This window comes from Gekko japonicus, unplaced genomic scaffold, assembly GCF_001447785.1.
Source record: "Gekko japonicus isolate JY-2015 unplaced genomic scaffold, Gekko_japonicus_V1.1 scaffold361, whole genome shotgun sequence".
Classification (NCBI taxonomy): Eukaryota; Metazoa; Chordata; class Lepidosauria; order Squamata; family Gekkonidae; genus Gekko; species Gekko japonicus.
In genome coordinates this window covers 907,368-923,543 of record NW_015174852.1, presented here as the reverse complement: position 1 = coordinate 923,543, position 16,176 = coordinate 907,368, and the positions used below count along the sequence as shown (strand labels likewise).

The following is a 16,176-nucleotide window of genomic DNA, read 5'->3' as shown; positions in this document are numbered from 1 at the left end:
CGGGGGAGAGAGAGAGAGAGAGAGAGAGAGAGAGAGAGAGAGAGAGAGAGAGAGATATACTGGATTTATACCCCGCCCTTCACTACCCAAAGAAGTCTCAGAGTGGCTTACAAACTCCTTTCCCTTCCCCTCCCCACAACAGACACCCTGTGAGGTAAAAGAAGAAGAATAAGAGATTGGATTTATACCTTGCCCTTCACTACCCAAGGGAGTCTCAGAGCGGCTTACAAACTCCTTTCCCTTCCCCTCCCCACAACAGACACCCTGTGAGGTAGGCGGGGCTGAGAGAACTCTTGGCAGAAACTGCTCTTTTTCAAGAACAGCTATGCCAGTGCAGTTCCTCAGCTGCACCCGCAAATCAAATCAAATTCTACTCAAAAGGCAGAAAGTCTTTCTCCTGCTCCTGTAAACCACGGCGTCAAGGACCCAAAGCTAGGACACGTAAGTGAGCTACCAAAAGCGACAAGATGTTCAGATATCGAAGCCAGTGTGGTTTAGCGGTTAGAGTGCTGAGCTAGTATCTGGGAGACCCAGGCTCAAATCCACACTCTCAGTGGGTGACCTCGGACCAGTCCCTCTCCCTCTGCCTAGCCTAGCTCGTTGTCATTGTTGTGAGCATAAAATGAAGGAGGGGAGAATAATATTGCAAGCTGCCATTGGAGTTTAAGTAAGTAAAGAAGAGCTCTCGAGACACAGCAACATGCTACGTTAAATCCTATAAGAACATAGGAGAAGCCAGTGTTGGATCAGGCCAGTGGCCCATCCAGTCCAACACTCTGTGGCACACAGTGGCCAGAAACACCAGGTGCCATCAGGAGGTTCAGCGGTGGGGCCTGGACACTAGAAGCCCTCCCACTGTTGCCACCCCCACCCCCAAGCACCAAGAAGACAGAGCATCCCTTGCCCCAGACCGAGAGTTCCTATAAGAACAAAAGAGAAGCCAGTGTTGGATCAGGCCAGTGGCCCATCCAGTCCAACACACTGGGTGCGTTCAGACGGGGGATTTACAACGGTATAGGTGCCGGTTCCAACCGGTGTACTTACGGGCGTTCACACGGCGAACATCTGCCTCCCGTCCCTAACAGTTGTCAATCCCTTTAAACCGTTGCACTCTGCCACTAGGTCCCAAGTGGTGGTAAACTGAGTGCAACGGTTGTAAACGGTGCACCCTGGCGTCTGATCGCTCTCCTCCGTTGCAGAGACAGTACCGTCGGAAGCCTGAGGCTTCCGGCTTTCCCCCGCCATTTTTTAAAAAAAGTAAGCGATATGCGCTCGGGCGAAGCTTCACCCTGAGCGTTTGTTGTTGTTGTTGTTTTTAAAGCCCTTAGTTTAACTTCCCGGAGGAGTCCGGGACTACAGGGAGGCCAGGTTGGGCTTTAAACTTTAAAGGTAAGTGCTTACCTTTAAAGTTTAAATGTAATGGGGGGGGGTTGAGCATGCGCAAAGATCGCCATTCTCTGAATGGCTGCCTATGCGCATGCTCAAACTGTGCTTTAAAAAAAAAAAACCGCCGACGCCCGCAGTGAGTGAGCGGGCGTCCAACGGAGGGATCCGGAAGATGGAGGTAAGTGTGATCGCGTTTATGCCGGCAGAAACGCCCCGTCTGAACGCACCCTCTGTGTCACACAGTGGCCAGAAACACCAGGTGCCATCAGGAGGTCCAGCAGTGGGGCCAGGACACCAGAAGCCCTAGTGATTTAGCTTAAGAGGGTTGTGAGGGTTAAGGCCGTTATGGACCTTTTCAAAAGCACAAGAAAAAGAGGCAAACTCTTCCCAGTCTCCCTTCTCCCCAGCGTCTCCTTTGCTTCCCCCTCCCCTCCAGGCTATTCAAGCGTCTCTTCACCTCTACCGGGCCTTCACCCTGCCACACCCTGTCGTAGCCCTACCAAGGAGAGAGTGACGGAGGGGAGACGATTTCTAAAACAGCTTCTAGATCTAAGATATTTTAAAGTAACTTTTGGTTCTAATCAGGGGTCATTTCGTAGAAAAAGAGGTGCAGGAGCTCATTAGCATAGCTCATCAGCATAACGTATTGGCCTATGCCACACCCCCTGACATCACCGGAAGTGTGTCAGAAGCAGAGGTCATTTCGGGGGGGATCATGGGGGATCGCAGTTCCCCCGGGTGAGGTACGGGGGGCGGGGCACATGATGAAGCCCCACCCCCTGCTTCCGGCCACCCCACTTCCCCCCCTCATTCAGCCAGAAGGAGGCAGGAGAAGAGGGAGGGTAAGTTGCTTCCTCCCTGCCTCTCCCCACCCCTGCCTGCCTGGGGCCAGGGAGGGCCTTCGCGGGGCTTCCTGGCACTCCCGCCGGCCTTGCAGGTCCACCGCCGGGCCCCTCATGGGGCTCGGCAGTGGAGCTGCAAGGCCACTATCGACAGCCGGGACCATTGGGGGCGGGGTGTGTGGCCTTATGACACACTTCCGGTGATGTCAGGGGGTGTGGCATATGCTTGTGAGTTATGCTAATGAGTTCCCCTAGCTCTTTTTCTACGAAACGACCCCTGGTCAGAAGGCAACACCCACCGCTCAGGCTCCACTGGACTGTTTGGATTGCCAGCTATTGGGGGGAGGGGGGGGAACGTGCAGATCTGTCCTCGCAGAGGAGGGAGAGCTTGTACCTGAATAAAACCTGGTCTTAAAGGTGCCACTGGGTGCTTCTTGCTCTGACTGAGGGCTGCTGGGAGCAGGGGGTGGGGCTTGTTGCATGTGCACGCCCCCTGGGCTCTTTACTGCCGGAGTTCCGCTCCTGTGCACTCCTGCAGGAAATGACCCCTGGATCTAACTACTGCTGAAGGAGATAGCCGAATGAGCTGTTCTAGAGAGATAGACGGGCAGGCAGACCTGGATGGCCCAGGCTTGCCCAGTCTCATCAAATCTCACATGCTAAATAGGATAGTATAATATTCCCACTAAGGAAAACCAGGGCTGCTACGCAAAGGCAGGCAATAGCAGACCACCTGTGAACGTCTGTCTCATCAGATCTTGGAACCCGAGCACGGCCAGCCCTGGTTAGTACCTGGGCGGGAGACCACCAAGCATGTCCAGGGTCACTACATAAAGGAAGGCAACAGCAAATAACTTCTGTTCATTTTCCACCATGCATGTAATACATCATTGGATTGCTCCTACAACAGTCTGGCTCTTCTCACTAATCCCAGTTTTTTGGAAGAGGGTATCTCTCTCTCGAGGAGCTGCGGTCTCAAGTGGTTAAGACACTGAACTGCAGGCTGTGGAAGGTCGGTAGTTCAGCAGTTCGAGACCTGGGTTCCGCATGACGGAGTGAGCTCCCGTCTCTGGTTCCAGCTCCTGCCAACCTAGCAGTTCGAAAGCAAGAAATTGCAAGTAGATAAATAGGGACCACTCCGGTGGGAAGGGAACAGCGTTCCGTGCGCCTTGGTGTTTAGTCATGCCGGCCACATGACCACAGAGACGTCTTTGGACAGCGCTGGCTCTTCGGCTTGGAAACGGAGATGAGCACCGCAACCCTAGAGTTGGACTCGACTGGCTTTCGAGCAAGGGAACCTTTACCTTTACCTTTACCTCTCTCTCTCTCTCTCTCACACACACACACACACACACACAAACTGGACCCCTTCTGCCCTATTAATAGCTAAAAAGCCAGGCCAGTGCAAGACACGGCCTCCCAAACCAAACGCAAGCCCATATAGGGTGACCATATATGGTGGCCCGCCAGAGGCTCAATAACAACCCTCTTGGTTCTGCTGCGTTCCTGGAACTGCAAACACAGGGGAGTTGTCCGACACCCTGGTTGATCACAACACATGGCTTTTGAGCTGTGTTTGGCTTGGTGAGTTCACAGGGCCAGGCTATAATGGGCTCTTCTTTCACAGATAGAGGCCCATGGTTTGGAAGAAGCAGGCTCCCTCCGACTTTCCCCTCCTGATCTCACATGCAGGTCAACTGGTAATCCTGTTTCTCGGTCTGCGCCCAAGCCACGAATAACGTCACTCTCTCTTCTCTGTGCCTGTTTACAAGGGCAGCCCAGTTATTCAGAGGTCTGAGAATCCTGCTGTGTTAGGCCCCCTGCGGGGTGGGTCTCGTTGCCCCCTGCTTACTCACAAGATCAGAGCAGATGGGCAAAGCTAAGAAAAGCACCAGCCCCCCCCACCCCAGTGTGAGCCAAGAACCCAACACACTCTGGCCTGGCAGACGGCCCAACAGTGTTGTCGGGTTCTGGCAACCTGACACCATTCATTTTGAGAATCTGACAGGCTTTTCTGGCTTCAGGACCCGCACTAGCTGTAAAAGGGTGAGTGTGTGATTTATTTATTTTATTCAATTTATACCCCGCCCTCCCCCGCAACGCGGGCTCAGGGTGGCTTAGAGAGAGGCATACGCCAATATAAAACATATTTAAAATCATTTAAGATCACTACAATACAGATAAAATCTGTTCTCTGGGGTTTCTTATGATTACTTGATAAAGGTAAAGGTAAAGGTTCCCTTGCTTGAAAGCCAGTCGGATCTGACTCTAGGGGCCGGTGCTCATCTCCGTTTCCAAGCCGAAGAGCCGGCGCTGTCCAAAGACTTCTCCGTAGTCGTGTGGCCAGCATCACTAGACGCTTAGGCGCATGAAACTATGTTACCTTCCCACCAAAGTGGTACCTATTTATCCAGTTGCAATTTCTCGCTTTCAAACTGCTAGGTTGGCAGGAGCTGGAACTAGAGACGGGAGCTCACTCTGTCATGCGGCACTCGGGTCTCGAACACCTGAACTACTGACCTTGATATGCAGTTGGAAGGTTAATGGGCCAGAGCCGACAGGCAAACGTTCTGCTGCAGAAGAATGGACATAATTAAGCGACTGATAATATGAACAGTTCCCTGGCCTGTAAAGACTTATGAACAACAGAGACGTGAACCATCTAATGACATCATAAAACATCATAATGACACCTAAAACCTTTTTATAAATCAGCAGATTGTGTAGGAATTTTTCTTGCAAATCTTCAGTAATCAATCCTCATAGTGTGCGGTCAGACGGCGTGCCGGAGCGGTTTAAACTGCTCCGGTTCCAATCGGATTGTATTTGATCCGGGACAAGCGCGGTCACATTACCCTCTCTCGCAGCGCAGCACATTGCTCCCAGACATCCACACAGCAGCACGCATCAGTGGTTTTTTAATTATTATTTGTTCGCAGTTTGCGCATGCGCAGAACAAATTATCCCAAAAAGAATGCCTTGAAGCGAAGACTTCCCTTGAAACTTTTACAGCGAAACTGGCCTCCGTGAGGTCCCAGACTCGTCTGAAGCCTAAAACTAGGCACGTTTTTTTTAATTCATTTTATTAACGCCGTGGCGAAACTTCGCCCAAGCACATATCGCCGACGCCAAAAAAAAATGGCAGACGAAAAGTGGAAGTGGCTCTACACCGGCGGAGGCACAATCACACAGCAGGAAAATACAGCTAGAACCGGAGCACCAGGAAAACACCACTTGGGGACCTGGTAGCAGAATACTTCGGTTTAAAGAATGTTTGAGCCGGTTGGCAACGGCTAGGGACGGGAGGCAGATGTTGGCTGTGTGATCGCGCGTAAGTAGTCCGTTTCTAACCGGCATGTATACCGGCTCAAATGGCCCGTCTGAACGTGCCCATAGACTGACTACAGCAATTCGAACTCGGGCAAAGTGGGACTACACGGCAAAACCAACCCATGTGGAATCAGTCCACAAAACCCCACCATCTAAAAGTGGAGTGAGAGGGAAAAGTAGCAAACATTCCACTTGGGTGTAAATTCCGTTAGAGGCTTTTGGTCAGGTGGGAAGGGACTATTCATACTTTAATTAAAAAAAATTTAAAGAAATATTTTCCCTGACATTAAGATAGCCTTAGCACCCCTGTGACGACAGCAACTAGTACTCTAATTTCCAACCCATTTAGGGTTGTCAGGTCCCGTCCCCCCCGGTGCCAAGGGGAGCGCTGGCACAATGGGTATATCCTACTGTCTTAACATCTGAACTGTGTTAGTTCAAGCCCCGCGCTGGTCTGAGCAGCCAGCCTGTTGTCCCCAGCTCATCGTCCACCCAGCGATTCGAAAGCTTCGGCGAGTAGATAAAATGGGAACCACTCCTTAGAGAGGGTGGGCACGCCAATCTCCCTTGTGGGAGGGTGTTAGCTGATGGTCGGACGTCCTGGTCGAGGCTTGGAAGGCGAAATAGCTTCTCGGCTACGAAAGAATCCCTGCAATGGATGTTCCGGCCAGGCGGTGACAGTGTGGCGATTGACATACAGGTCCTGAAGCCTGGCCAACACACAGCCGTGCGGAAAACAACGAAGCCAAGGCAGAAGACGTCTATACCAGGCAGTGACGACGCATGCAATTAAAAATGAATATATGTTGTCTTCCCTATCCCCTACAAACATTGTTAGTTCCTTGTCTATATTGTACATCGCTTTGAGCCCATTGGGGAAAGCAATTAATAAATGGAAAGTATTATTATTATTATTATTATTATCCCCTGGTTTCTGGCACTCCCCCCTGGCACCGGCCAGCTGGCCGGCAGGAGAGTTATTACCCCAAACGCAAAGGGCCTACATCACCCAGAAATGCAATAAGCACATCGGTGACATCGGGGGGGCAGCACTCTGGGTTCTGGGCAAAACTCTATGGTAGAATTAGCTTCAAACCATAGAGTTTTACCCCAAAACCAGAGCGTCACCCCGACGTCACCAACATGCCTAGCCATGGCGTGCTTCTGCCCACCCTTCTCCTGAAGCATCCTGGTAAGTCCCCCCCCCCGGGCTTGTCGATCAGATCTGGCAACCCATTCCCATCCTCACCTCAGATCTATTTTCATGCCTAGCAACCAACACATCTCCTATTAATGAGGTTAAAAAACCAGTCATTTTAACAGGCCCAAGAGCAAGGATGGAGATATGGGGATGAATAACAGCTAACACAGTTGTTCCCCACTCGTTCTTAACACGTGGGGTGTCATTTCAGTGTGAGTGCAGTGGTCAGGGTGGCAGGCCAGGATCTGGAAGACTCAGGTTTGGATCTCCACTCTGCCACAGAAGTTTTCCGAGTGACCTTGGGCCAGTCACACATGCTAAACTTACTCCACAAGAGTTGTCGCTATAAGGATAAAATGGAGGAAGAACGTGGTAAGCAGCTTTGGGGACCCGCTGGGGAGAAAAGGAGGGTGTAAATGAAGTAATAAAATAAAGTAGTAGCAATAAAGTAATAATGTGTCTCCAGCTATTGTTCTCTTCTCACTGAACGTTTTGGTTGAGGGGAAAAGATGCATGAACCCAAAGAAGAAGGAGGCCTTTTATGCAGCCGGCCCCTTTGGAGCCTTTAATCTTTTCGGCTGGGCCACAAACACGAAATGACTAACCTGTGAGCCAGGCAGAATGGTAAACAGCAATTAGGAGGGCAGAGAAAGCAGACAACCATTAACGCTCTCCAACATCCCAAAGGCCAGGAAAAAGCCCAGCCCGGTCCTGCCCCACATCTAAAAGACCCAAACCAAACAAACTGCGCATTCCAAAGTGTTCCCCTGATTAACAAACTGCCTTGGCAGGCGTCAGTCCGGAGAGACCTTCTGCAGGCAGAGCACTCGTGTCAGGGGAAAGGAGGTCTCTGCTTGAATGGTGCCCAAAGTCAACCCATTGTGTGAGTTGTGTACACACGCACACGCCTACACTAAAGCAAAGAAAGCAACCCAGAAATCCCTGGCTTCCAATAAAATTCAATAAAGGCATGGCTTGGCCCCTGCTTATGTCTTTCATTCTATTATGTTCCAAGTTTTATATATAGCGCAAAAAAAATGTTTTTGCATGAGCTAGAAGAATAAAACTCGAAACGAGAGACAGTTGAGATGCAACGGCCAAATGAGAGCTGCGTCTCAGGCTCGTGGTCTTTGCTCCACCCTTCACATGCTCCGATTCCCTCTCCGGCTTGCAAAAACCAGACTTTGCAATCGTATCCGAATCTGGCGAAACCCTTTTTTCATAAACCACAGGTTGCCCCGAAACCAAAAGTGGAAATCCACTTCAAAGTGTGATTTCTACTTCTGGTTTGGCGGTAGACTATGGCCTGTGGTAACCCTAATTTGCCAGATACAGACATGGCCATGGCAAACGATGGTTTGGGTCAACAAAAAAGGGAATTAGAGCACACAATGGGGAAGAGAGGGGAGGAGAAGGGGCCATTTGAATCTGAGGAACAACTCTGATAACCAAACCAGGATTGGGTCATGGAATCAGCGTCTGATGGTACACCTGAAGTCTTCGATTCCAAGTCTCCTATTCTAAGGCATGGCTACTCAGAAAGAACATATCCTTGGAAAGAATGGCTGTGATTACTAAGAGCTGTCATGAGTTTCTCAAGAACAAGACATGTCAGACTAACCTTATCTCTTTTTTTGAGAAAGTTACTGCCTTGCTGGATCAGGGGAATGCTGTAGACATAGTTTATCTTGATTTCAGTAAGGCTTTTGATAAGGTCCCACATAATATTATTGTTCACAAATTGGAAAAATTAGGTTTGGATCCTATGACTGTTAGGTGGATCTGTAACTGGTTGACAGATGGCACCCAAAGAGTGCTTTTGAATGGTTCCTCATCTTCTTGGAGAGGAGTGACAAGTGGAGTGCCTCAAGGATCTGTCCTGGGACCTGTTTTGTTCAACATCTTTATCAATGATCTGGATGAAGGGATAGAGGGAATGCTTATTAAATTTGCAGATGATACTAAATTGGGAGGGGTAGCAAATACGGTAGAAGACAGAGTCAGGATAAAGGATGATCCTGACAGACTGAAAAATTGGGCTAAAACAAATAAAATGAATTTCGTTGGAGATAAATGTAAAGTTCTGCATTTAGGTAGGAAATAGGTTGGGGAGACTTATCTTGGCAGTAGTATGTGCGAAAAGCATCTAGGGGTTTTAGCAGTCCTTAGCAGTACACTGAACATGAGTCAGCAGTGTGATGCAGTAGCTAGAAAGGTAAATGTGATTACAGGCTGTATCAACAGAAGTATAGTGTCCAGATCACGTGAAGTGATGGTACCGCTTTACTCTGCAATGGTTAGACCTCACCTAAAGTATTGTGCTCAGTTTCGGGCACCAGGCTCTTTTTGTAGCAGGAACTCCTTTGCATGTTACGCGATACACCCCTAATGTAGCCAATCTTCCAAGAGCTTACAGTACACCCTTTACAGGGGGTACTGTAAGCTCTTGGAAGATTGGCTACATTAGGGGTGTATCGCGTAACATGCAAAGGAGTTCCTGCTACAAAAAGAGCCTGGTGCCCGAAACTGAGCACAATACTTTAGGTGAGGTCTAACCATTGCAGAGTAAAGCGGTACCATCACTTCACGTGATCTGGACACTATACTTCTGTTGATACAGCCTGTAATCACATTTACCTTTCTAGCTACTGCATCACACTGCTGACTCATGTTCAGTGTACTGCTAAGGACTGCTAAAACCCCTAGATGCTTTTCGCACATACTACTGCCAAGATAAGTCTCCCCAACAACAGGCTTCCTCGGGAGGTGGTGGGCTCTCCTTCTTTGGAGGTTTTCAAGCAGAGGCTTAGATGGCCATCTGACAGCAATGCAGATTCTGTGAACTTAGGCAGATCATGAGAGGGAGGGCAGGGGGGGTTGCCTCAGTGCTCAGCTCTTGTGGCCTTTTCTGACTCGCACAGGGAAATGCTGACTGCCACTTTGGGGTCAGGAAGCAATTTTCCTCCAGCTTGGCCAGGGATCCTGGAGGGGTTTTTTTTGGTCATCTTTCCTTTATACCCTGCCCTTCTCCCCAACAGGAACCCAAAGTGGCTCATCTGTTCTCCTTGCCTCGGTTTTATGCTTACAACAACCCCGTGAGGTCGGTTAGGTTGAGAGCATGTGACTGGCCCTTGGTCACCCAGCAAGCTTCCGTGGCAGAGGTGGGATATGAATCTGGGTCTCTCAGATCCCAGGTGAACTCTCTACGCACTACACCATAGTGGCTTTCGAGAAGCATTAGGGGAAAAAAAGACAAGAAACCACAAGAAATGTTCCAAAAACGCATCGACTCGGGGGAAGGGGACTTAATTCTGGACACATCTAAGGTATGAACTGTAAAAGGTAAAGGTAAAGGTTCCCTTGCTCGAAAGCCAGTCGAGTCCGACTCTAGGGTTGCGGTGCTCATCTCCGTTTCAAAGCCGAAGAGCCAGCGCTGTCCGAAGACATTTCCGTGGTCATGTGGCCGGCGTGACTAAACACCAAGGCGCACGGAATGCTGTTACCTTCCCACCGAAGTGGTACCTATTTATCTACTTGCAATTTCTTGCTTTCGAACTGCTAGGTTGGCAGGAGCTGGAACCAGAGACGGGAGCTCACTCCGTCATGCGGAACCCAGGTCTCGAACTGCTGAACTACCGACCTTCCACAGCCTGCAGTTCAGTGTCTTAACCACTTGAGCCACCGCAGCTTACATGATTTGTAAACACTGCTAAAAATCTTTACACTCTCTCCAAGCCCTCCCCCCCCCTTTAAAAGCTGAAATGCCACCCCCCAGTTTTGGGCAATATGCCTACTCGCGGCAAAGCCTGCCCCCGAACGAGCGTACCTTTCGGTTTAACCGTGTAGAAGGCAGCTGCTTCTCCACTCCTCCAGAAGAGTTTGGCATGCTCCCTCTCAGAGTGAGGCATGAAGACGGCATCCCAAGTCAAACTCCTCTCTCGCGTTCCAAGAATGATGTAGTTCAGCACAAAGAGGACAATTTTTTTTCCTCTGGACCTTACGAAGCAAAATGGGGAAAGAAAGAAGGGAAGAACGTGATAGAAAATAATGGGGGGGGGGGGGGTTACCAGACTTCCGAGAAAAAGTTTTCAAATATTTAATGCAGCTGACTCACGCGGGATAAAAATACCAAAGGAGACAGAACTTACGAAGATCATAAAAATAATGAGAGACGTGCCCAAATGCCTTGAACTTGCACAGAGCTATTCCGGGATTATATATTACACTGTTAACAGAGTTGGACATGAGTCAGAGGGTGAGGGAGAGTGTTACGAAACATTTGTCCTGGAGAGGACAGAAAGAAGACTAAGACACAAACTTGGCTTTTTTCGAGGGGCCTCCCACGCTCTTGTGAGAGTCTTAAAAGGTAAAGGTTTCCCTTGTTCAAAAGCTAGTCGAATCCGACTCTAGGGAGCGGTGCTCATCTCCGTTTCCAAGCCGAAGAGCCAGCGCTGTCCAAAGACGTTTCCGTGGTCATGTGGCCAGCATGACTAATCGCCAAGGCACACAGAATGCTGTTACCTTCCCAATGAAGCAATACCTATTAACCTACTTGCAATTCCTTGCTTTCGAACTGCTAGGTTGACATGAGCTGGGGCCAGGGACGGGAGCTCACTCCATCACACTACAAACCTTCCAGTCTGCAGCTCAGTGTCTTAACCTCTGAGCCAACGTGGCCCTTGTGAGAGTCTTACAGTGGCTTTAATTAGATCAGGTAGGGTTGCCAGATCTCACGTTTGCTGCGGTGGGGGCTCCTGGCTCCTCATCGGGACGTTTCTGTGTGACATCATCATGCTAGGGCCGTCACGCTGCAATGCTCTAGCATTCGGGGCAAAAACTCTATGGTAATCATAGTTTCCCCTGAATGCAAGAGCATTGCCGTGTGACGGCCCCAGAATGATGACGTCACTCAGGGCTCTTTTTGTAGAAAAAGCCCAGCAGGAACTCATTAGCATAATAGGCCACACCCAACAGCAGAAACCCATTAGCATATTAGGCCACACCCCTGAGACCACAGCTCATTAGCACATTAGGCCCACCCCCATGTTACCAGAAGTGTGGTTATCCAGCCACACCCACCTTTTGCTTGTTATTCTGTTTACCTTGTTTGTTGTCAAAACCACATACCTCTAATGTAGCCAATCCCAATGAGTTTCTGCTGTTGGGTGTGGCCTATTATGCTAATGAGTTCCTGTTGGGCGTGGCCAACTTGGGAGCCAGCCGGAACTCCGTTCCTGTGCATTCCTGCCCAAAAATAGCCCTGACGTCACTAGTGGTGAAGTCACTGTGTCGGTGGCACCCCCATGGGATGATGCTGTTCAGGGGTGGGGCGTCCCCCACTGGCCAGCTGGCCGGCAGCTGTTTTTTGGGGGGCCCAAAATCAGGGATCCCCTGCCCCAACCGGTTTGGTGTAGTGGTTAAGTGTGCGGACTCTAATCTGGGAGAACCGGGTATGATCCCCCACTCCTCCACTCGCACCTGGCTGGATGACCTTGGGCAAGCCGTAGTTCTGATAAGAGCTGTTCTTGAAAAAGAGCCGTTTCTGTCAAGAGCTCTCTCAGCCCCACCCACCTCACAGGGTATCTGTGGTGGGGAGGGGAAGGGAAAGGAGTTTGTAAGCTGCTCTGAGACACCTTTGGGTAGTAAAGGGCGGGGTATAAATCCAATCTCTTATCTCTTCTTCTTCTTCTTCTTTAAGTCCAGGGGTCCCCCAGTTTGGTGCCAATACCTTCCATGGTGCCCAAGTGGGTGGGGCCAGGTGTGGCTTTTGCCCAGCAAGGCTTCTAACTGGCCACTGGACTTTTGGTTGGCTATGCAGATGAAGAAGATGACGAAGAAGAGATTGGATTTATACCCCGCCCTTCACTTGGAGTCTCAGAGCGGCTTACAAACTCCTTTCCCTTCCCCTCCCCACAACAGACACCCTGTGAGGTGGGTGGGGCTGAGAGAACTCTGACACAAACTGCTCTTTTTCAAGGACAGCTGCGCCAGAGCTTGTGACTAACCCAAGGTCACATCAGCAGGTGCAAGTGGAGGAGTGGGGAATCAAACCTGGTTCCCCCAGATTAGAGTCCACACACTTAACCACTACACCAAACTGGCTAAGTGTTGGTTTAGCAGTCGATGCCACCAACGTTCCCTCTAAGCTGTGGAGTCCTGTGAGCAAAAATTCTACTTTGTGAGCTACCGGCATTAAAGTTGTGAGCGAGCGATTTGGCTTCTGCATCAATTAGTTTGCTCTGGAGCCCTCCTTCCTGAGCTGAGACAAAAATGTGTGAGCTGGAGGCTAAAAACCTGTGAGCTAGCTCACACTAGCTCAGCTTAGAGGGGACACTGGCTGCCACCCCAACACCAGGATCTTCCATGTGTGACTGACAGTAAACCGCCGCAGCCATTTTGTGGCTGGCCCCGCCTCCTGCAGCAGCCCTTTGGTAGCAATTGCTCTGTGGCTGCACCCACCACAACATGCCAGGATTCCAAAGAGCCCTGCGAGCCCAAAAAGGTTGGGGAACCCCAAACTAAAGACGTGTAAAATTTAAAAGAACACGTATCTCAGTCTAGCTGCATCAAAACCATCGGGGTTTCTGAATCGGAGAAATCCCTTTAAACAAAGAACTCAAAACAGAATAACCGCAATGCCTGTTTCAGTGACCCAAAACAGAAGGCATTTGTAAATGGATGTATGAGTTAGACTGTGCCCAAGGGGAACAAAGACTGCTCTTCCAAGCAGATGGCTAATCAGTCCTCGGCTACTACTGCTAACAGAATAACTCAGTTGTCTGATTGCCTTTTCCATGACCTGCCGAAGGGTCAGAAATGGACAAAAATTGGGAAACCGCCCTGACCTGGATAGCCCAGGAAAGCCCGATCTCATCAGATCTTGGAGGCTAAGCAGGGTCGACTTTGGCAAGTGCTTGGATGGGAGACCTCCTTGGAATACCAGCAGTCGGGAGGCGGGGGCAGGCTTTATTCAGTCACCTCTCTGAATATCCTCCTGGCCCCCAGTAGGGGTCAGTCACCAGAGGTCGCCATGACTTCCAGATGGGCATACACACTCATACGTACACGCGCACATATGCACATATGAAAAATGCATCAAAAATACCAAAAACGGCGGGTTAAAAGTTCTAAAAGATTGACACAGTTCATAAGAAGTACAAAGATGATAAGTTTGGATGCTAAAAAAAAAAAAGCTAGTTAGAGGATCTCCTCTCTTGGGTTTTTAGTCAGTAGTGGGTTCTTTACTTTCTCCCTTATATGTTGTTTTCCTCTCCCCCTTTTCTGTTGTAGTTTTTTGTAGTGTTAAAAAAATCAATAAAAAAAATCCCCTCCAGGAGCTCAAAAAAAAAAATACCAAAAAGGGGGGGGGGAAACCAGCAGAAGAACTGAAACACAGCTGTACATTATTGAGATTTTTTAATATAATTCCTGGAAAAGGGGGCTATGGAACACGGTGGGCAAGTGGAAGTGTCCTTGAAAAGAAATACGGTATGTGCCGCCAACACCTTTCATGGCACCTGCCAAGAGTTTCTAGAAAGTGGGCGGGGCCAGGTGCACTTCCAGCCCAGCAGGGCTTCTGATTGGCCACTGGGTATCTAATTGCCTGTGCGCCTTTAAAATAACGTTTTGGCAGTAGCTACCACAAAAGTGTTCACTTTTGTTCTCTTCCACTCCCCTTTCCCAGTGTAATTTTTATTTATTTATTATTTACTGAATTTCTACCCTGCCCTCCCCTGCAGTGCAGGGCTCAAGGTGGGTTACAACAGATTTTAAACTTACTACTCTTGCCTCCTGCACTCTGGCTTCCCAGTTTGGTGTAGTGGTTAAGTGCGCGGACTCTAATCTGGGAGAGCCAGGCTTGATTCCCCACCGTTCCTCCACTTGCAACTGCTGGTGTGACCTTGGGTCAGTCACAAGTTCTCTCAGAGCAGTTCTCTCAGCGTTCTCTCAGCCCCACCTACCTCACAGGGTGTCTGTTGTGGGGAGGGGAAGGGAGAGGAGTTTGTAAGCCGCTCTGAGACTCCGAGTGAAGGGCGGGCTCTAAATCCAATCTCTTCTCTTCTTCTATATGTGGCTCCACCTCCTGTCATTGGTTACCCCTCCCGTGGTGTCCATTTGGTTGTTGGCAGGGGTCATTTCGTAGAAAAAGAGGTGCAGGAGCTCATTAGCATAACTCATTAGCATAACTTATTTGCATATGCCACTCCCCTTGACATCACCAGAAGTGTGTCAGAAGGCAACACCCACCACTCAGGCTCCACTGGACTCTTTTGGATTGTTAGCTATTGGGGGGGGGACACAGATCTGCCCTCACAGAGGAGGGAGAGCCTGTACCTGAATAATAAACCTTGGCCTTAAAGGTCCCACTGAACTGTTTTGGATTGCTATCTGGGGGGGGGGGGCTCTGCAGCTTACCTGCCTGCTTCTTGCTCTGACTGGGGGCTGCTGGGAGCAGGGGGCGGGGCTTGTTGCATGTGCCCGGCCCCTGGCTCTTTACTGCCGGAGCTCCGCTCCTGTGCGCTCCTGCAGGAAATGACCCCTGGTTGTTGGCTCCACTCCTCTCAGGATGGCCATTTTTGTGTCCACCATCTTGTGTCAGAATTCCAAACAGGCCCACAGGCCCAAAAAGATTGGGAACCTCTGATCTAGAGAGACAGCTGCTTGTAGAGAGACAATGTGGGGGTCAGAGTGTCCGCCTAGGTTTTAGGAGACCCAGGTTCAAATCCCCACCCTAGCATGGAAGCTTCCTGGGTGACATTGGAAGGGTTGCCAGGTCCCCTGGAGGGGGCGGGGGTTTGCCCGCTCTAGGGTCCCCCAAACTGCCGGCCCGGATCCGGCTGCTGGAGGGAACGCCACCTCCAAAGTGCCAACATTCCTGGCGCAATTATGTCACCCAGAGGTGACGTCATCGCATCGGTCATGTCGTCGGGGAACACTCTAGCGCTTGACCTTAAAATTCTACAGTACCATAGAATTTTAAGACTGAACGCTAGAGCGTCCCTCGACGATGTGCCCAGGTGCGGTGATGTCACTTCCGGGTGATGTCATCTCGGCGCGCATGCAAGTCTCCCAAAGACAGAGCTTCTCCTCCCGTCTGGATGCCAGGCAGGGACCTGGCAACCCTAGACTTTGGGCCAGTCACAAACTCTCAGTCTAACCCACTTCACAGGGTGAATGTAAGGATAAAATGAAGAGGAGAATAATATGAGCCACTTTGGGTCCCCAGTGGGGAGGAACATGGGGTTTAAATGAAGCAAAACAATGGGCGATTTCGCACTAGAGCTGCCTTGCGGCGCAGCCGCCGTTTGCCCCGACACAAGCATGTCAATTTCACACCCGAGGCTGTGGGGCTGCATTTGACCCGCGGCTTCGCCCGATTTCCTCCGCAGTTTCGTGATCCTTAAAAACCAGGATCAC

At 50.1% G+C, this 16,176-nt stretch overlaps 1 protein-coding gene across 1 annotated transcript in view; it reads right to left on the bottom strand.

Moving 5' to 3' along the window:
• Positions 1-11,525, bottom strand: part of FAM169B (family with sequence similarity 169 member B) — a 36,408-nt gene extending 24,883 nt beyond the window's left edge. The window contains exons 1-2 of the mRNA XM_015424543.1: positions 11,494-11,525; positions 10,586-10,755 (exon numbers count right to left, since the gene is read on the bottom strand). Coding sequence (XP_015280029.1) covers positions 10,586-10,755; positions 11,494-11,525 — 202 coding nt within the window. The remainder of the gene's footprint in view (positions 1-10,585; positions 10,756-11,493) is intronic.
• Between the last annotated feature and the right edge of the window lie 4,651 nt (positions 11,526-16,176).